This window comes from Pezoporus occidentalis, unplaced genomic scaffold, assembly GCF_034315485.1.
Source record: "Pezoporus occidentalis ecotype Australia unplaced genomic scaffold, CSIRO_AGI_Poc_V1 ctg46, whole genome shotgun sequence".
NCBI classification, from domain to species: Eukaryota; Metazoa; Chordata; class Aves; order Psittaciformes; family Psittacidae; genus Pezoporus; species Pezoporus occidentalis.
The window spans coordinates 3563936-3585438 of record NW_026915791.1 but is presented as its reverse complement, the minus strand read 5'-3'; the positions used below and the strand labels follow the sequence as shown (position 1 = coordinate 3585438).

Genomic DNA, 21503 nt, shown 5'->3' with positions numbered 1-21503 from the left:
GGGGAAGAATTTTCCATAAGGAAGGAAGTGACTACCCATGGCAGCACTGACCACAAAGACTGAAAAATGCAGTGGGACAGCACAGCATCATTAAACTTTGATTAAATGTTGAAGACCATGGAGCTGTCTGAGGCAAATCACTTTGTGAAAGCCAAGATCCAGAAGGGCTCAAGATGGATCAGAGGACTAGACGTCTTGCAGAACTGAGCTGTATTGTAGATGCTCCCTTATGCTTCAGGCTTAAGTGATACCTGGGTGAAGAGTTTGATTTAAGCCCAGAGAACAACAACTGATCAGGTAGCTGAGACAAAGATTTGATAGCTTCCTGCATTCAGTCTCTTGTAGCTTCAGTTCAGGGCTATGTCTGCAGAAAGTATGTATGGTCTGAGCCCGTAGAATTGAAGCTCTAAAAGAGCTGTTCCTTGTGGATATCATCTGTTGGGATATCACATGTGCCTAACTTAAATCCCACTACTTTGGAGTAAGCTCACTTTAAGAGCACCGAGTCTTATGCCAAGGGATAAGGGCAGCTCAGTTGGCCATCTCAATTCAGAGCTGCTTGCAACACATGCAAGCACATTGTTACAGACGTAACAGCAGCAGTCTGTGACAGTGACCTCTGAAGGCTTCCAGAACTAGCCTTCTACAGCAGTGGCAGCATGCTTTCCTACAGAAGTAGGACTTGGATCCCCTTCCCTGAAATTAAAATTACCTTTTATAATTGGCTTGAAAATGGTGAGTTCTAACTTCAGTGTAACACTGATACGTGAAAATGTACTGCAAGGCTAACAAATGGGCAGGGTAAAAGTTTCTGAATTGGAGAATTGAGCAAGAGGCAATTCTTAACAGTCTCATTTTGATTGTTTCTGCCCAAAGCACTGGTAAGTTTCCCTTCTAAAGATATTAAAAAAATGCATAATTAGCCAATACCAAACACCACTACTTGTGAAGGAAGCCTCAAGCAAGAAATCTTAGTCCAGACTCTGGCCATTTATGGAAATCCATAATAGAGCAGAAAGTCAAACACCCACTTGGAATTCATAACTGTAATTCTTGCTATGCTGAAACACTTAAAACTCTGAGCTTAAATGGTATATTCTGCTGCTTAAAACCCAGAGCACATGCTTTAACAGAACACCAGAAATTAAGACTGTACAGACCAACTCATCTCTTAAAGTCACCCCCCACCAAGAATTATTTTAGAAATACAGATCCAACAATGACACAAGAGTAGGCTGTACTAAGATGCTTCATCTCCACCTAAGTCTTACACATCCACTGACTGTTACTCAGCACCTGGTGAATCACTACTCTGATATTTAATGCAACTGGATATGTCACATTCATGTTACAATTATTTAGTCAGCAAGTCCACATACAGAAACTTTGTTCAAGAGAACTAAGAAGGTGACTGGTGAACTGCAGGTGATAGATTAAAAAATACAGGTTCTGGTATTTAATTACTTACACGTATCTCTGTGGTTGCACCAGGACAGATTCTAGAATATGGAACTGGACTTGCATAGTCCAAAACTTGAGTTTAGGTTAATTTGTCCCTGGTTTTACTACTTTTACATGGCCATAAAAATTACTGGTTTGGATAATACCTGCATTACAAGTGACTAGTACCTCTGATGAAGTTATGGTGAGATTGAGCCATTAGAAGATCACAGAAGTAACCCATACGTAAGATTTCCTGTGTGGCAGATATGCATAAGAGTATCTCCAAAAGAAATACTACTAATCCCTATCTGGTGATGACTCTAAGAAGGGAAACATTTCAAACAGAATTTGTCTCGGGCAGATCTGAAGTATGCCAAGCGTCGGGTCATTTGTTACTTCCTTCTCATCACCAAAAATAGCTTGAGGTTAAAAGTCCCACATGCTGAAAGTATGACTGTCCATATGGGTGCAGTGCTGCTCGGGATGCTATCTGGATAGACAGAGTGAGTCACTGTTAAAGGAGGAGACTCAGAATAACCACATTATGCTGTTTTGCAAGTCGCTTCCTTCAGATAAAGCCATAACCATAGAAGGGAGCACAAAATAGTGAATTCTGCAACGCATCTTAAGCGTTTATCAGCTGGAAAATAATCATGACCTTAAAGTGCAGTTTCAAGATTCTAAAAAGGAAAATAATATTGGTTGTCATGACAATTTTGAGACTATAACAGCACCAAACATACAATACAGAGACTGTTCTCTCCCCCTCATTTTCTTCCTTCAGTTGCTTATGCCTGTATGAAAAGTACTAGCTTTTTCTCCACCCTTTCAAGTTGCACGCAGTAAGGAAGTTACTTTTACTTAAGAATTGAGAGCTATTCTGAGACACCAACTGTTTGTTAACTTTCCATCACAGGTCTTGCTACCTTAATAGGTGTCTAATTATACAGATTTACAGAAAACAGGAGGTTGAAGAGGTAAGAGTATATGTAGCCGGACTGGTTGTCCAGTAAATACATCCTAGTATTTGAGAACATGGGATCCAAGCTCAAACCAACGCTCCTATTTCCATATGGACTAAGCAGCCACCATGCTGTGCCCTTTCATCTTCAGTATGTTGCTATTAAAGGACTCTGCAATGGTTGTTTAAAAACAGTTCTTGTGAGTTGCTGTACCGACCAAAGATAGACAACAGAATAAAGCAGGCAGCAGCATCAGTTTAAACACGTGAGTATAATCATATTCAGGAAAAAAGCAATCCCCTGAAGTGTCCCCTAAAGACTGTATAAAACTACCCACTGAAAATACCATTTTAAGTGATGTGGTATGAGAAGCAAAGTAAGAGTTTTGAAAGAACAAGGGATGCCTTACTGCTGCACAAAGTTAGATATCTAATATATGCATTGTCTGCATATCCAAAACACATTTGTTAAGATTCCCATTTCAGCAAATTAACAGTGGGTTCAGTTACAGTAAATTCACCCAGATGCTGATACATTCCAATACAAACACACAAAAACCAGTAACCCAATGCAAGTGATACCTAAGTTTTTTGGAAATGAAATTTCTAATTTTCAGGGCTTTGAGAAAAGCAAGAAATCTGCTAATTTCATTATTTTGGGGAAGGACAGAGACCTGTTTCAGTAGACTATATAAACAGGTGTGAAGAGCAGCAAAGGAAGTGCTAGATGACTTTAACAGAATGCTTACATAAAGCTCAATTTCAGCTCTAATTCTAGGTGTTTCCACAGTCCACAGAGCACACCACCAGAGAGGCTGCTTTTCCCAGACATTTTTCTTCATATATCAGGAACAGAAACAAATCTGAAATACTGTTTTAGAAGGGCAGAATCAAAATGTAGCTTAACATTCTTCCTGTCAGTCAGTTTAACAAGTAGACAACTGCATCCCCCAGCCAAATGCTTGTTTCTTCATTTCCACTAGTTCCCTGCTGTGCTGCTTGCAAGGGCGAGACTGCTCCCACCCTAATAAAATATCTTTTATTGATCCAGAATAATTACAGATCTAAAAAAAATACGTGTATTTTGTTCTTTCAGCATTCTGGATGTCACACAACGCAGCTCATTTCAATGGTTCTGTTTACAACTGTACTGGTGTAACTAATGGGGTGACAGATGACAGAGGAGCGCTGCAGGGGAAAGCATATCCCTGAAGAGTCAAACCTCCTGCAAACAATAGAGTCTTATAATTAATCACAGATTAAACATGCATTTACACAGTGTCAATTGGTCAGCTAACTCCCTGGCCACCTGTGAATTAGCTACCTGTAATAATATGCTCCAAACAATATACACAAAGTATCTTTTGAAAAAGGCAGCTAAAAATTTAATCACTGGCCAAACTGTAGATTCACATTATCAGCAGCTACTTACAGCCAGAAACACATAATTCAAAACATAGAGGGCATCTATATTTTGAATACTTAAAAAAAAAAAAAAAAATCAATCCTGACCAACTGCATTCTTGTTAGCTGAAAAGTAAGCTAACCCTAACTAATTAAAGAAATTTGGACAAGCAAAAGCACTAGAAGAAAGGCTGCATAACCACCGCCTTCACAACTTTTCTTTTACTGAGCAACCATGACCTGCAGTAGTGCCTGCTGCTTTGTGCTAGGCTGTGTACTATTAGTGGCACACACATTGGCTTTTTTTTAATTTCCTTTTTATACTTAACATGGCTACTTCGGCAGCACAAAGTCTTATCTGGAGTGGGGGAAGCCTTCCAAGATACAAAGTAGTAACTGGTGGCATAAGCAAGGAAGTTTCTTACTTCAGCTAGGCCATGACCCTGGATCTACTTACACAGGTACTGAGAAATTAATCCAACCAGAGTTAGTTCTCTTTACCAAAGTGTAACAACAGCCTATTTCAGCTCTCCAACGTCGGCTGTAGCTGTAGTACATCTTAGATATGGAGAGCATTAGACACCTCTTCAGTACAGATTTACTCCCAGTTTGGTATTACAGGAGGCTGAGAAAGTGACCACACTCTTGCTCCACACTAGATAACAGAAAAAACACATGGGTTTGCATCAAGTTTTACATTGTATATTTGATTTAGATGGGAGGTTACTGAAACAGTAGTATTTATAAACAAGATTTGACTCTGTTGGGAAGAACACGGGCTATTTGGAGATTCATATGTATGTTTAAATGTTTTAAACTTACATTTGTGTATTATCACAATAGAAAATTACATACCATGTAATGGTCTCTTACAACACAGCTCTTATTCTGTCCAAACATAGAATTACCAAATAAGTCTTAAAAAAAAAAAGGGAGAACTTTATGTTTAGAATTAAGAGATTGCAGGACACATGCAAAGGCACACACACACCAGCTAACAGGCTAGGATGGAAGCACCAATTACATCAGTTGAGAATTCTAAGCTTTTCTCCTGGTGCTAGGCTCCAAATAACACACACCAGTTAATGCATCACTGATTCCTACATACGTTTTATAATGTGTGGGATTGTAGTTACAATCTGCAGCCACAAAGCACAACAAAGTCTGGACATAAGTTTATTCAGTAAAAATGGGACTGCTTCTCCATGGACATCTCTGAAGCTGCTAATGAGCTACTCTGACAAGCTGAGCACGTAACATAGTGTTACTGGAAAAAGCAACTACAAAGTGAGTACTATTGTTAGCTGCAGAGCTGACAGGAAAACCAATTCTGAGATTCCCCCCCCCCCCCCCCCCCAAATATTTATGGCAGCAAACCCTGTCAAATATTTTCATGGCTATTCGTAGCTAGAAGAAATACTGCTGGAAAACATGCCCATGCCAGATTTAAGAAACTAGTACTGATCTTTACTGGACATAATGTACTAATTCAGTCTTCATAAGGATTGCTAAACTTTGTGTCTTTGTCTCAGATATGAATGACAGCATGCGCAGTTATGCCTGAATAACTAAATATCTGTTTTTCTGAACGCGGGGACAGGAATGTGCCAGAGCTGGGAAAATGGTATGTGAGCATTTAGCATTAGCAGGTACTTTTTTTATGTTTCCTTTTTTTCTTTGTTCTCTCTCACACAATATAATAGAGGTACTTATTGCTGATAGTTAACAGTAAACCACAATTTTCTCCAGGGCTAGGAAAGAAGGTTTGACTTTTCCTTTTTACAAGCCAGCTATTACTGACCAAACTTGTGTTCACTTCTATAGGGACTTTTTTTTTTGCTTTATACATGCTCACTAAGTACTTCACAACTTCTTACTATACTCTTACTGGAGCAGTTTGCAATCACTTGGATAATAAAGCTTTGTGGGAAGCATACATCTGACCTTGATTTGTACAGAAATGTAGCAGTTCCACCACAAAGCAGATGTTTGCTCAACCACCACTGGAAAAATGTTGCCTGTTTACTTACAGAAGAGAAATACCAAGGGGAAGAACATTTAAAAGAAAAAAACAAAACAAAACAAAACAATCAAACATTTGAGATGAAAATAAAAGCAGCAAAAAGTCTCCTAAACATTTGCAAAGTCTGTCAGAGGCATAGTTATTTTCTTACATACAAAGTGTTAGAACAAGAATCAGTATTTTTAGTATTTCTGCAATATTTTGGCTGTGATTTTAGGTGTAAATGCAGTATTTCAAGAGCAATATGTGACTACTGAACAGAATATTGTACTTAGCCTAGAAATCTCTCTTCTCATTATTTTGTCTCTTTTCTCAAGGAAGCCACATGACACACTGAACAGTTTTATTTGGGTGCTATTCTTATGAAGAATACTGTTAAGATACAGACATTCCTATACTTTCCTTTTCCTACCAAGTGCCACATATATGGAAGACTTTGGGCAAAAATCCTGTGTATTCTGCAACTAATACAGCAAGGACATTGTAAGGTATATTTTTTTCCTGATTTCTTTACAGCCATCACCTAAGCTCTCAAATTACACGAGATGAAAGACCAGTGCCATGCTTAGAGTGCCTTGATGCTTCTGTGTTAACTGTTTTTAAATTAAGAAGCATTGTGCTAATTTGCACAAGCTAAGACCAAGATGCATATCCCGAGGTGAATCTCATGTACTGCATCTACACAACAGTTGGTACGTAACACATAATGGTACTTAAACATAATACAAGTGCTGCTACTTTCAACAGTGATGCTAAAAATTCTTCTACCTCATATAGCATGTCTGTTTAGAGACATCAGATAGAAAAGGGACTATGACTGTATCATTCTAGAGCTTACAAAACGTTAACTTTATGAAGTTAACCGAGTGGCTCACAACAGAAAAGCCTGCTGCTCATTTCTTCCACTTGTTCCAATCGTTTTCCCTATAAGGCATCACACTGAGGGATGGGGCACAGCTGCAGAGATCTAGTATAGCCAAAGCAGTGTCAGGGCTAGTTAATGCTGACATACATTCAGGATGCAAAATCTCAGTATCATGGCATAACTTATTCCTGAAGTTCATATTCTCATGAGAAGTTACGTTAAAACAAAATTAGACCCTTACCCTGCTTGCCAAAAGCACGGTGTTTTCATTCCATTATATTAGACATCATCCCCAAGTTGTGTGAGAATGTTTGTGCTCTTTGTTGAGCTACCTAGCTAGGCATTCTTAGGTGCTTTAAAAACCATAAAAAAGTCACATCTGCTGACCAAGTATATAGAAAGAGTCCTTTTGCTCAGTTACTAAATGAATGATGTGCCACAAACCTCCTAAGCATGCCAGCTGCAACAGACACATCCAGGTGGACAGGACTGTTCTGCTAGAAATGAGAAACAAGACTGATGAGTTTTGTCACAAACTGTTATTTATTGAATGGTACTATACTTAGTACAGAGATACAAATTGTGCCTTAAAGCTCAAAGTCATGGTTTGGTCAATACGTTCCACAGGGAGACACAAAGCGCACAAAGTGAATTCCTGAAGCTTTGTTAACATTTGGCGTAGATTTAGTATGTTCTAACATTAATTTGCTCATCAGTTTATGTACTGCATAAAGTGTAACTACAGCACAGAACCAAAGTTTCCTCAGCTAAATGCCTCAAACCTTTATACACTTCATATACGACATTGAGTATTTTTATATTTATAACCCACATCCAAACACCAGAAGCCTGGAGCTACCCTTTCCCCATATTAGGCATCTCCTGCAGTCAACTCTAAACTACTTTGCTTACATTATGCCTTACTAAACCGTTAGAGCTTACTATACCATACACCACTGCTGACTGAACTCCTTCAAGAGGTGCGTTTTTTCTTGTTGCTTTCCAAAGAATCAGATTTACAAAATACAAAACAAAAATATACCTTCAAGCCAGAACTTACATGGAAACTACACCTAAACTAACAATCCATCGCTGTCAAATTACCACAAAGGATCTCTGAACTAGATTCACAAGCTGATTTAAACAAACCTAAGGTATGCCTTGTAGCTAAGTGTGAACACTGTCAAACAGATACTCATTACTTTGTGGAGAAAGAATGGATCTAAATCACTGTTAACTACGAAGCAAATTTTATGTAAGTAAAAATGTGGCACTAACGTTAAAAATATATTTAAATATAGGCTTCACTTAGTAGCTCGTATTTAGTAGTATCAAAGCTTGCCTCCAAGTCCAAATCCTCTTAGAGGACATTTCACAGGTGCCTTGCAGTATCCTGCTTTGTAAGACTGTGCCTTCAGAGAGCATCCTCACCGCTAAGGAAAGACTGGACAAGACTACAGTCCCCTCCAAGCACCCCGAAAAGCATGTTAGCCCCACCAGCACTCGTCTTTTCCTTCTCTTACCGCATCTTCCTGTAACGAGACGACTTCAGGCGCCTAGCAGCAGGCCAGGCGGTCACTACAACCACCAGCACCATGTGCAGAAGCAACCAGGCACGACAGCTGACCCCCCTCTTCGGGCTTCACCGCAAATGCATCACGGGCAGCAGGAGGCGGTTAACAGCGACGGAATGACGCCCGCCTCCGAGGGAAAAGCAGGCACCCGTGTCCCGTCCGCACCGGCTGAGGGACCGGCGTCTGCAGCCCCGACGCTGCTTCTGCTGGGGCGCGCGGCAGCTACCGCGGCGGACGGGCCCCCACTGGCACCACCGCTTGGCTTCAGCGGGGAGAACGGAGAACGGACGGCAGCTAGCGGTTCCGTGCCTCACCATGCAGCTCGGCAGGCCGGCTCCTCCGCGCCCTCCCAGCGGCCACTTCCGCCGCCAGAGGCGCCGCAACCGCTTCACTTCCGAGTCCGCTCCTGCGCCATCACTGCCGAGCAGGACGACGGGGTGGAGACGGCCGCGGCCGCTGCAGTCCAACACGGGAGCGGGCAGCTAGGAAGAAACAAGCCGCAGCCTCTCCGGAGCGCGGGAGCGGGTTTCCCGCCGAGCCCATCGCCTCTGTCCGCAGCTCACCCGCCCCCCGGAGCAACGCCGACTACTCCTGTTCTCTTCCCCCCGCGGCCTAAAATGGGAAAGAGCCCGGCACAAAATGGCGCCGGGAGACTGACCGCGGCGCATGCGCTCTGTCTGCCGCGGGCAGCCTCCGCAGAACACCGCGTCCATCCCCCCTCTCTTGTCCCCGCCCCACCGCGTCTCTAAAAGAAGGCCAGTACCAATCACATCGCGCCCTTGCTCTTCCTGTCACCCGGTCGCTGCCAGTCACCGCGCACAGAGCTACATCCGGATCCAGCACGTACCAATCATCTGTGGAGGGACGCTGACTTCACTTCAACTTCCACCAATCAGCTAGCGCTCCGAAGGATCGCCAATCAAAAGTCTCTGTGGCCCTACCTGCTTCGACGGCTGGCCAATGCCCTCCGCCAGCCGCCCTGTGACCAATGGGGGTGCTGTCCGTAATGCCCAATCCAGGCGGGGCAGAGCCTCCAGGGCGTCACGAGGGGACCAATGGGAGCTCAGGCAGGACCGATTCTGCTCAACAGCTTGTTATTGGGCTGGTCGCTGGTGATTCGGTGCGAGCCCGGGCTGGGGGGTGGAGCGGGGCCGCGCTCAGCCGCCGCCGCCGCCGCCGCTGCTGCTGCTTACGGGGCTGTCGTCGTCTCGGAGGGGGCCGCGGCGCTGGGACCAGGCCGGGCAGTGCGGGTCTGTCCACTTCGCTCCGAGTTTCTAGGTAGGAAGCAGTGAGGGTGGCGGGCACTTTAGCAGCCGCAACTCTGTCGCTGTCCCGGGGGAGGGGGCGCGGAGCGGCCCTGGGAGCTCTCCCCCTTATCCTTCCCCCCCCCGCCACCACCACCACTAGCGCGCCTTTGCACTGTGTGAGGGAGCTCGGAAGCCCGTCGCTCCCTTTCTGACGGGGACTCCTTTCCCTACGGAGCTCCCCCCCGTGCCCCCTCCGAGCTCTCCGGCTGCCTCCCCGCCACCGTTCTTGGAGCTACCCCGGCTCTTGGCGGCGAGGACCGCCCGCCCGCCCTCCATCCGCAACCACTCAGCCGCACGGCGCCGGCCCGCCCCCGCTGCACACCTCCCCCCCGCTCCCACCCCTGGCCGGGGGTCGCGGAGTCCCGGCGGCTGGTAGCGCGGCTGGCCGCTGCGGGTGTGCGGGGGGCGCGAGCCAGAAGTGCGGCCAGCCGGCGGGGAGGGGGCAGGGAGGAGGGGCTCCGTGGCGCTTCCCTCCGCGGGCCGCAGAAAGTTGCGAGGGGCGGGGAAGACGGCGGCGGGCCCCCACGGCGGCGAGCTGCCTGTGCGGGGTGGCGGTTTCCTCTCCCGGGCCGAACGCGCTCCCCGGTTCCTCCGCGCTGAGGCGCGGAGCGGGAGCAATGGCGACGTGACACACCGAGGGGCCGCCGGGCGGGAAGCGGCGGGCGACGGCTGCGGCCCCGTTCCCTCGGCGGCCTGGTGGGGCTAGGACGGACGGACGGTCGGCGGTTCCCGCCCGCCGGCGTTTGTCTCCCCTGTCAGCCCGGCCTTTCCTCACAGAGAGAGAGACCCACGCTCTCACGGGTGAGCCCTCAGGCGCTCCCTCCCCCCCCCCCCCTTCTTGTTTTGCAGTGTTTTCCCGTGTGCTCGCGGGGAGGAGAAGCCTTTGAGCTGGAATCCCTCACATAACCTTTAAAGATGAAGGTAGGCTAACTCCGGAGTAGGGAACGGCTCCCTTTCTCTCTTCACAAGCTGCTCTGGCAATTTCATTTTTAATCGCCGGTTTCGATGAGCAACAGTAGGATAACGCTGTCTGGGGTTTCGGTGCATGCTGTGTATCCTGTTTCTGCTCTTTAGCTGAGGTGTGGGTGAGCGAAGCTCTTACCATCTTGCAGGAGTAGTCTGAAAATTCACAACGTCTTTGAATTGTTGTCCTTTGGGCTGCTGTCTAAATGCTTCCTGTATCAGCAGCCTCTGTTTGTAAGTTTGCAGTACCACAGCTTTTGTCCTGCCTTAGCTGTTCCCGTTTCTTTTTCGGTAGAGGCTTAACAATTGCGGTGCAACTTAGGAAAGAGAAAACTTTTTTTTTGCCTTCAGAGTCGAAGAAATAAAAGTAATTAAAAAAAGTAGTTAAAACACTAAGTAAGAACAGAAAAGTAGTTATTTTATATGCTATGATTTCCTTGATGCCTTGATAGACATTTTCAACGTGGTCGTTTTACCCTTGTTTATGAATTGCTACAAGCACAATAAAGTGAAATGTTGAGTAATGAAAGTCCAGACTAAGGAAAATATGATGAGAAATACTTCTCTCTCTTAAAATGCATAAGCAGTTAAGCTTTTATAAGGCATTTTAGAAATCAGAAACACTAGTTAACAGCTGTTTGAAAGATTACAACAAATTTCTCTAGAGTCTCCTGTTAGTTGTCAGGAATAAAGAATCCTATATGTAGAATGTTGTAGACTTAACTAGCGGGATGATAGCAGTCTCGAATGTTTTCAGTAATCTCTGTCATTGGATTGCTGTTAGCTGAGAAAAGTACAGCCTTTTTACAACTGAAATGCTCTCCTTTTATATACTGTGTAGGAATGACTTGCCTTGGTAGACGTTCCTGTACATTATTACCCTTTTTAAACGGAGATGTTTGAAATATCAGTTTAATACCCTCAAAGATATTTCTGGGAGAGTAATTAGGCTGGCAAAATTGTGGGAAGTGTCATCATCACTGGTAAAACAAAACTTCCTGTAACTTGTTTGTTGGTTTCATTTTCTTTTTTTTTTCCTTTTAAAGAGCAGTGTGATTGCAGTTCCTAGTGCAGACATTGTTACTCATGTAACAGTCAATAGATCTGAAAGCTTAGATGTAAAATTAAATATATAATGATGCAGCTGAAAAGAAAAAAAAGAACTAAACTTGTTCTTATTTTCTTCTTAATAGGCAGCAGACGAGCCTGCCTACCTGACAGTGGGAACTGATGTCAGTGCCAAGTACCGTGGTGCCTTCTGCGAGGCAAAGATTAAGACGGTGAAAAGGCTTGTGAAAGTCAAGGTACTAGACTGTGGTTGTTGCTGATTTTATTAAAGCTTTGTGTTGAAAAGACTGTCAGAGAAGATTATCCTAGTCCTGAAGATTTGGAAATGTTCATCACCTCGCTATAGGAATTTTAAAAAACACTTGCATGTTTTTCATATTTTGGTGCTGGGTTTGAGATTGTTTTTTGTGTTGTTTTTTTTTTTTGTGGTGGGCTTTTGTTTTATTTTTTTGGGGGGGTAGGGGTGTTTCTTTCTTATTTTTGTGGGAGTAGGTTGCAACAAGAATGAGCTTTCACATTGCCTATCCGTGCTACTTCTTTCCTGATCGCAGTTGTTTTCTGTTTATCAGTGCATCAGTTTCACAGCAGTCAGTTTTGATTTTACAAATAGAGGATTATGGCTTTACATGAGTAATAAGAGCAACCTCTTCTGAAGCAGAAATTCCATTTCATTCTTATTGACGTTCTCAATTTGGTAGCTTAGAACTTAAGAGACAAAACCAAAATAAGTAATAAGTCAACATAAAAAAAAAAGTAACAATTAGTTTCTTAGACCAGCTTTTAAAAATGGCCAGGATAACATCTCTTAAAGTTTCGAGTGTCTTGCTGTTGCTTCTAAACCAACATGCTCTGGCTGTAGCTGAGTTTCTACCTGTGCGTGGTACTGGCACATAATATTCATTCCCATTTACAGGTGTCACACCAAAACAACAAAAAATGAAAGTCATTATTTTGGTGTTACAGTACTGTTGTAAGTATTACCATGGGAAAACAAGAATAAAATACAGTTAAATGAAAGTTAAACATTCAAAGTAAATAGAGAAATTGTTGTACTACTTTATTTTGTCAAAATCTTTCCACTTCCTACTCTCATCTACTGTCCAAAATGGGTAAATAAGTCATTAGTGATTCAAAACCCCTTAACATAGATGAAATCTTCTTTTAATAACTACACATCTGAGTTTTCATGTGCTTTAATGCTTAGATCAAGTGATCAGCCTCTCCAGTTATGAAGAGCTATATGAGTATAGCTCATATCACTTTATTAGAGTGCTTTACACAAATAGGAAAAAGACCCCAACCCCCAAACAATTCAGATACTGGAGTCTTTTGCCCTGTTCTTAATGAGTACTTTTAGAAATCTGTGATGTCCTTAGAAACCTGTGTTAATAAGAAGCTCCATAGGAAGCAGGGAGCTGCCCATCCTAGTCTGACATCCTTGATTTTGCATCTGTGTCTTTGGTCTGATAGAGTATTTGAACTGTAAGAGGTGTGAGTTTCTTTGTCTCATTAGAATCATATGCTTTATGACTCCATGATAAGATTTGGAATATATGAGGCTGCTGTGACTTGGTGGAAATTCGTGTCACTGTATCTCAATTATATTGTAACAATTGAAGTTTTAACAAGGTAAGCCTGATATTGTAATTAAGAGCATGTAGGCACACCCCGACACACTTGCCAAAAGTGCAGAGTCCAGAAACTCTAGTAGTGTCTGCCTGAGCAGCAGGACAACTGTATCCATCTCAGTGTGATAGAAAATGTTAAATAAAATTTGAATGAAGTGTGTTACTAACTTGAATGTGTATTAACATTTATAAATACAGTGTAGACTATGGTTGGGGGATAATTGAGGGAGCCAGAAAACTGGACATCTTCAGAAGTGGAAAGGAAGCTTCTGGATCTTTTGATTCCTGAAAAGAAACAGGAATTTTGGATTATTTTTTTATTTAAACACCATAGGTGTCTTTGTGATAACAAAACCTGTTAACAGTGTTGACATCTAAATATCCATCTTTTATGTTTCTAAATTGAGTCTGCAGACTCAGGGATTCAAATTGCTTAGGCTTACATTAACTTCTTTATGTTAACTTCTCAAATGTAGGATTTTAAAGGGAGAAGTGTAGTTTACTGATGCTGTAACTGATCCTTACCTTCATTACGCTTATAGTGATTTGCATCTTTGCCATAAAAACTTTCTCTGGCTCAAGGTAGCAGAAATGGTGGTTAGCTACATGATTTTTTTGATACACATTTAATAAAAAAAAAATTTATTTTGGTTGTAGTTTAGTACTTGGAGTGTTGTCAATAAAGTGCTACAGTCGAAGTAGAGAGAGGAAAAAAAAAAGCTGCTTAATCTCCTGATCTGGAAGCCCAGTTCCAAGTGTGACCTGGATTGAATCAGTATCCACACTCACATCAAAATATGTTTGCTTTGCCTTGGAATAGCTGATGTTTGATTTGCCCTCTCTAAGTATGATGTTTGATATCGAATATTAAGAGTAATATTTGGGGCTCCCTGTCAGTAAAACAGGTGTTTTGTGTTTAATAACGTTTGGGTCCATTTGATTTATAAAGATTTTATTTTCCAAATTGTTGTTATTAATGCAGTTTCATATGCTTTCTGTATGCTATCAAAAATAGGATACATGTAAGAAAGTTCATTAATATCTTTCAGGTGGTCCTGAAGGGGGATAATTCAACTCAGTTGGTGCAAGATGACCAAGTGAAAGGACCTCTAAGAGTATGTACATTGCATGCTTTTTTTTTAATCCTGTGCTCACATAATTTGTAAAATTATTAATTTTAGTGCTATTCTACAGAATTTGAATTAACAGAAGGAGGCTCATCACTTTAATTCAGTTGAATTCTGAGTAGTCTTAACTCTTGCAGCTTTTAGAGGCTGTTTATACTTCTCCATGTAGTATACTTCGTACAGTTTTGCATACATGATTTTTGTAGCTTCTTAGAAGTTATAAAACTTCTCGTAAGTAATGAAACTTTGAAACTTCTTGTAAGTAATCGAGAACTTGATTATGAAGTTCAAGCCTGCTAGGCAATAGTAAATTGAAGTTAGTTTGCTCTAACTCCATTTTTAAATAGTTGATGTATTTTATATAAAAATGTGTATTGGTTTGTGTTTCTGTGATATGTAATAGTTGTCTGCTAAAATACATAGCTGGGTTACAAAACGCCAGATATGAATAGAGCTCTTTTGAGGAGATCCCTTTTTCTGTATTTGTCTTTTCTCTGTAGCTATTGCAAGAACGCTAATGCATGTTGTAGGCTGCTACTGAAGTTCTGACAGTGATACATATAGCGGTGGTTAAATTGTGGGACATAGGAGGAATTGCATGCATGTCAATAATAAAGTAATAATTACTTTGAATATTTGAATATTTATTTCTAATTAGCCTTCATGTTATTTCTTGAGATGATGTAGATCATGCTTAGGTGATATGAGTTTCTTACTGCTTTACTATTTCCTGTTCAGCCTGTGTACTTAAGGACCTTTGTTCTTAGCAGTTAAGTAACTAAATTTTACAAAGCAACATTTAGCTGAAATGAGTCTTAAAAAAAAAAAAAAAAGGCTGTCTTGCTGGAAGAATTAATGCTTCCATGGGTTTTCTTCATTATGAGATTGGGATTACATGTAACCTTGAGATACTCCTTTTTGCAGGTTGGTGCAATGGTTGAAACCAAAATGCCTGATGGATCCTTTCAAGAAGCTGTTATCAGCAAGTTGACAGATGCTAGTTGGTATACTGTAGGTGAGTAGCCACATGCTTTAATTTATGATCTGTAATCTTTGAACAGTCTTTCTAATTACAAGTAATGTAAGTAATTAATTACATCTTGTATTGTAAGACCTGAGATAGATTTTTGGAGGGGCCTTTCTTAAGTCTTCCAGATCTTCTTTCCTTTTCCATTTAAAACAGAATAATAACTACTTGATGTTCAGGGACGCTGTTGCACAAGTAATTGCAGAGCTGAGCACTCAAGTTTTATTTGCACAACTGATGTCAGTTTCATTCACTGTAACTCAGAATAATTTTTGCAGATTTTAAGACTAAGCCTTGTAATTGTACTTCTAGCTGAAAACCTGTGGCATGTAATGAATGACTGAAATGCTAGCTTTCTTTCACTAAATGGAATCTTGTACGCAAAAAAAGCATTGGTAGTACCACTGCGTTCTGAAGGAACTCCTTTTTTTTGTTGAGGTTTGTGTTTTATATGAAGCAATGGAATATGAGATCTGTTTTTTTTCAGGAAAAGAATCGACACATCACAGCTTACAAAGGGAGCATGAATTTATAACATGAATTACTTTTTGCTTTAAAATAATTTTCAAGCTAGTTATATCTAAAGTGAAATAGAAAGTTACTTTGCTTGTCATGTTCGAGGGTCATGTGCTTTTTCACTTATGCAAATAGAAACTTCAGAATGCAGGGTCAGCAAAATTTCTATGTTGAACATGAATTCATTGCAAGTATTTGAATCAGGGCTTTGCAAGCACCTGTCTTTTTTTTTATTTTTATTTTTTTTGCACAATTTACAGCAGTGGGGCGTTATGTTCACTAATAGTAGTGTAGAGGGAACATGCTCCTTTTAATTGTCCTGTACATGTTACTCTTCAGCATTGCTTTTGAGATCAGTACTTATAAATTTAAACTGTGCTTCTTACTGGCTGCCTTGTATACTGAATGTGTTCAGCTGTACTTTGTGTTCTTCCATACATTCCTGAGGAGTCCTCTCTCACACAAAGTACCAATTATTTTGATTCATTAACCATTTTTTAAGTTATAAAGAAGGCATTTTCAGTAATCTAATGTTTCCATTGCAGTAGATGAGGTTATGTCATCTTTGGTGGGATCAGGATAAGGCTCTTGCTGCAGAGAATTTGGAAGGATTTATCACTTTATGATTATCATTATTACTGCATGCTTTAAATATAAGCCTGTTGATAAAGCTCACTCAAGATTACACCATTGCTGTAAAACTGTAAATTTAGCTGTAAGGTTGTAGCATATATCAGGTCAGGGAGAAAAGGAAGGATTATTTTGGAGTGCAGAAGATTTAAGATCTATGTGGTTTAGTACTGTGGTGTGACATACTCAGTGAAGAGCACAGTATTTTTTATGCTGCATGAGTCTGCAATGGTGACTTAGATTCACCTTTCTGATACAGAAGAGATAAGAAATACAGTCTTGTAGTAATAATGCCATGATTTATGAATTAGTATTTCATTATAAAACTCACTTATTTTAGTTTTAAAGTAGCATTTTTAGGTAATTGTTTGAATTTGGACGAGAAGATTTGCATCAGTAAACCAACACTACATATTGCTCCTTTAGTGACAGAAAAAGCTTTCAGTTAGTAATTGATAAAAAACCGTATTTGTCGTCTTATATTTGACAGATGAACCTTAAAACCTCAGTTTTGGGGGCATGAATTTTGTCTGTTTTTTCTCTCCCTTCCTGCCCTCCCCCTTTTCTTTTGAGCAGTGCACTTCTAAAAATCTTTACTTGAATGGTGTATACAAGTTCTGCCCTATATTAGTGGATTGTTCTTTAGGTATAAGAAGTTGTTGAACTCTCCCCAGTAATGTAAAAGAGAAATCATGCATACCATGATTTTTACTGTATAGATTTATTTTTTTTTAAAGTGCAAAACCTTGAACCAATGGATTAAGTTATTACTGTCATTTTCTTTCCCCTAAAAATATTGACAGGTGGAACAGGTAAAATAAACGTATGTTTTCCATATGCAAATGTACTAATATTGTGGTATTTAAGTAATCTTACCGTAAGTTAACATGCGGGGCTGTAATATGGCACATAAAGTATGTATACCTATGACTATGAAAATACAGTTGTAACGCATTGAAATTATGTTTAGATTTTACAAGCTTTTTTTGTGAGTTTTATGTGGTGATGTGCTGACTGGTGTTGAAAGCACAAGTAGTATTGTCCAGAGTAAGCAGATCATGAAGCTTGTGTCATTAAAATGGTTATTTTGCTTTTAAAATTGGGGAAATATTCAAGGTTGAGTACAGAAACATTGAGGTGTGAAAAATAAGCCTTATCTTTTGCCTTCTACTTCCACTGTAACATAGAAAGTTTGGGGTATATATTAGGTGTATGTTTATGTTGCTGTGAAGCAAAGTTGAATTGGTTCCTTTTAATAGGTGGTGGCTCGTGCTACTTAGCAGTTCAGTCAAAGCTAAAGAGTTGAGAGGGAAGTGGATTAAACAGCTTTCAGGTTTCTAGAATGTCTTCTTGAATGTGGTCAGGCTTGAGATGGAAGGCACAAGGGAAAGCTTGTGTTTTGGTAGTATGTGCTTTTCCTGTACTATTTTTTCAGTGTTATGTAGCATCTGTTTCTCTGTGAACTGGAAGTAGACTGATGCGGATAGGAAAACCAGGAATATACTCAGACAAACATTTTCAAACTATTAAGTACAGTTACCTAAAAAATCCACCAAAATGATCTGCATGAATGTCTAGCGAGAAGTAATAATGTTCATTTTTGTAAATTAGGTTCTCTGTTTCAGATAGGTATCTAAAGAAGAAAAAAAGTCAGCTGAAGCAGTTCCGATTTGTTCGATAAGGTGACCAGTAGAAATGCTGTGTTGAGTTTGCTCACTTGCCACCAACATAATAAAGAGAGTCACAATGATGATCAGTTATTCTGTTGTAACAGTATCTCCTGAATATTAGTAGTGTTCATGTGGCCAAAATAAATAAGGATTTATTTTTATTGTAGCTGCCATGAAGTCACTTTTTCACCTGTTTTTACATAGTAGTGATGTTGCTGTACCCATTTACTTGTATTGACATTTTCAGCTGTGATTTGGAAATACTTTTGAAATTAGTTTTGAAATTCAGCTTTTCAGTATAAGTAGGTGAAGAAACAAAGGCTGTTTGGAGTGGAAGTTTAACAGTGTCTGGAAGATGCCATTGCACCAGTCAGCCCTCTCATCTGCTCAGTTGAATATTAAGTGGGATGACAGTAATAGTGGTTTAAGTTATTTGGATAACAAATGGCTCAGATGGACTCCATGATCTTAAAGGTCTTTTCCAACCTAAATGATTCTGTGATGCTATGATATTTTAATCTTTAAAGTGCAATTACTTAAACTGAGTTAATTCAATTTACAATTTTTAAAGTGCTGCATTGATGCTTTTGAAGTGCTGAATATATTGCTAGGTGATAATTGCATGGCATTAGATCTGCTTTCAGCAGTTTGAATTATGACATACTTAGCATACCATCCATGTGATTCTCCATTAACTTGTAAAATGGTTCAGGTAAATACTGAAATAATGTCTGAAAAAACTTGAGAAAGCAAAAGGAAATCACAGCCCCCACCTTACAGAGTACATAGTTATGTTTTTCTTCTTTCACATTCTCTCTGGAATCTTACAAGCATTACCAGAATTTCAGAAAACAGAAATCCTTATGCATTTTCTTTAAGGAAACACTTTTGTATCAGTTCTGTAGAGAACTAGAAGTGATGTAATTATGAAAGTGAGAAATGGTATTTCAGTTGAGCAAGCATCTGAAGACTTGCTGTTGGAACAGCCTTTTTCATTGCCCCATCAATAGGAAAGTGACATCTGTCTTGTCACAAAGCTCAGGTCAATAATCTGTATGTGCTTAGATCTTATTAAGTATATGTGATTTAACCGTATCTACAACTTCAAAAACAAAGAAAACCTCAACAAACCAACACATCAGATACATTGATCTTTGTGCCTTGTCATGTCCTCATGTCATGAAAAAGTTTTTAAGAGAAAACATGTATTAACTTTTAGTTAATTTTACCTTGAAATGGGTAGGAAATACGGAGGAGGGGAAGAACAAAAGGTATTTGCAGTTTCTACCAGACTTTGCTGTCAGCAGTAGGGCTCCATATACTGTTTAGAGTGAAAGCAAATGTGATTCCTCACTTTTTGAGTGTTATGGCTTTCAGGCTTCACCCAGTAGATTTATGTAAGAGAAGATGTGTCTTTTTTCCTTTTAAGTTATGGAATGGCAGAGTAGTAAAGAAATTATTTTTCTCATTGCTTTTTACACTGCATGAGTCTGCGAAGCCAACAGAGCTCTTCCTTTTTGGCTCTAGCACCGTGTTATACATCAACAGGGCCCAACCTTGGCTGTGCTGTAAGCCAGCCACTGCTTCTGAAACAACTGAGTCACATACCTTTGCTTGTACTGTCTTCAGCCCAAAGAAGTTGTGAGTGCTCCCTCCTTGGCAGTGGTCAAGGCCAGGTTGGGTGGAGTCTTGGGTGACGTGGTTTAGTATGTGGTGTACCTGCCCATGGCAGGGGGGTTGGAACTAGATGATCTTAAGGTCCTTTTCAACCCTAACTATTCAATGATTCTCATGTGGTAGTAACTTCTCTCATACAGTCACTGTGGCAGTTTCCAGGGAATGCAAAGTGAGTGTGTGCTGAGAGGAGTTAAGATATCCAAGTGCTTATCCTTGAGAAAAGTAAAAGTTTTGGGTAGTCTGTTTGAGTTGTTCTGGAAATGAAGTGTAGTCTCAGCCACCAGTTGCATCACTCTGCAGTACTGGCCTTAGGAAGGCAAATGACAGAAATGAAAGGTACTGCTTCTTTGGTTCTGGTCCTCCTTCAAGTTGTGTGGATTTTGAAAATCCCAGTTCATAATTCTGAGAATGTCAGAAAATGAACCAGCAGTTATGTCCTAGGACTTTCAGGAGCAGGGTTGCAAACAGGAGCTATTTATAGTCATCTTTTTCTATTTTTAAAAAGTTTTCCTCTTCTGATGCCTTGTGAAGATACCTATTCTAACAGGAAAAATTGACATGATTCTGGCTTCTCTACAACTTTAAGCTCCTAACATGTCTTATTCCTGTGTGAAGCATGATAAAAGCTATCACCTCCCACCAGTGAGTTGTGGTGGCGTGATTTCATCAATGCCAGGGGGTTGTCTTTTCATAACTTGAAGAACATGCACATTGTAGTATGTGCAAGGCACTAGTCATGTTTGTGTGGCATGTTCAACCGGTTCTTACCAGCATCCTGTTGAGTTCTGCATCCCAGAAGCATCCCAGCACTTCATCTTCAGACTGTGCATGTGTCATTTAGGAATCCAAAACCACAAGTCTGACAGGGGAATGGTCCAGTTGTCTACACTTGCTGGTGCTCTGTACCACCCTCACCCACCATAAATTTATTCTTTTAATCTCTAAAATGTTGCTTGGCTGAACTTTAAGGAAAACCCTGTATTTGGAGACCTTGTACATGAAGTCCTTCCATGTAGTTACTGTTGTTCAGGTGCACCTGTGACGTGTAGAAACTGTGCAAGAGCTGTGTTGGTTGCTTTTGGGCAAATCTAAAAAAAAGATTTTGTGCTTACGTGCCAGGTGACTTGCAGGTAGTGGGATAGATGTGATGGTGAAAAAGTTTATTAACTGAACCTTGTTACCAATCAACTGGATAGAACTTTGGTTATAAAACCACCTTTATTGCGATGCGGACTGAGTGTTAAAAACAATAGTAAACTGCATACAAACAACAATGTAGGGAAGGCAAGGAGGTAGAATTTTTTTCTCTAATGTCCTTACATGTACAGTAGTAATATTACTGTGGCATTTCTGAAGTTTCAGGCGGTAGGATTTTGTAGGGAGATAGGATAGTCTTCTGTGAGTAGACTCAAAGGTTGTACTTGTGCATTTTCAGGAATATTTCATAAAAACTTTCTAGCAGAACTGAAGCTTATTTAAAATCATTTCCTTTTTTTTTGTTAAACTGAGTTCTGCAGTCTCTCCAGTATCGCAATATGCTTCAGTATCTTGCTCTTGAGCCCTCTTAACAGTGGTGAATCAGTAGTTAGTACAGTTCTTGTCAACAAGGTTATTCAGTAT

General features: G+C 40.7%; 1 protein-coding gene and 1 long non-coding RNA gene across 4 annotated transcripts in view; one reads left to right on the top strand and one right to left on the bottom strand.

Annotated features, from left to right (window-relative positions):
• Window positions 1–5153: 5153 nt before the first annotated feature.
• On the bottom strand, window positions 5154–8446 carry LOC134172511 (uncharacterized). The gene is made up of 2 exons (XR_009967951.1): window positions 7141–8446; window positions 5154–5833 (listed from the first exon to the last, which is right to left on the bottom strand). It is a non-coding gene; the product is annotated as an uncharacterized LOC134172511 (long non-coding RNA).
• A 52-nt stretch (window positions 8447–8498) lies between these two features.
• The window catches only part of ARID4A (AT-rich interaction domain 4A), a 50508-nt gene continuing 37503 nt past the window's right edge, over window positions 8499–21503 (top strand). For 2 of the 3 annotated variants that reach the window (XM_062635651.1, XM_062635650.1), the window contains exons 1-5: window positions 8499–9548; window positions 10427–10498; window positions 11734–11844; window positions 14286–14351; window positions 15288–15378. In XM_062635651.1, the coding sequence (XP_062491635.1) occupies window positions 10493–10498; window positions 11734–11844; window positions 14286–14351; window positions 15288–15378 (274 nt within the window). In that variant the 5' untranslated portion in view covers window positions 8499–9548; window positions 10427–10492. Of the gene's footprint in view, window positions 9549–10426; window positions 10499–11733; window positions 11845–12934; window positions 13238–14285; window positions 14352–15287; window positions 15379–21503 lie in introns of those variants that run through there. The other variant, XM_062635652.1, reaches the window with a different exon arrangement.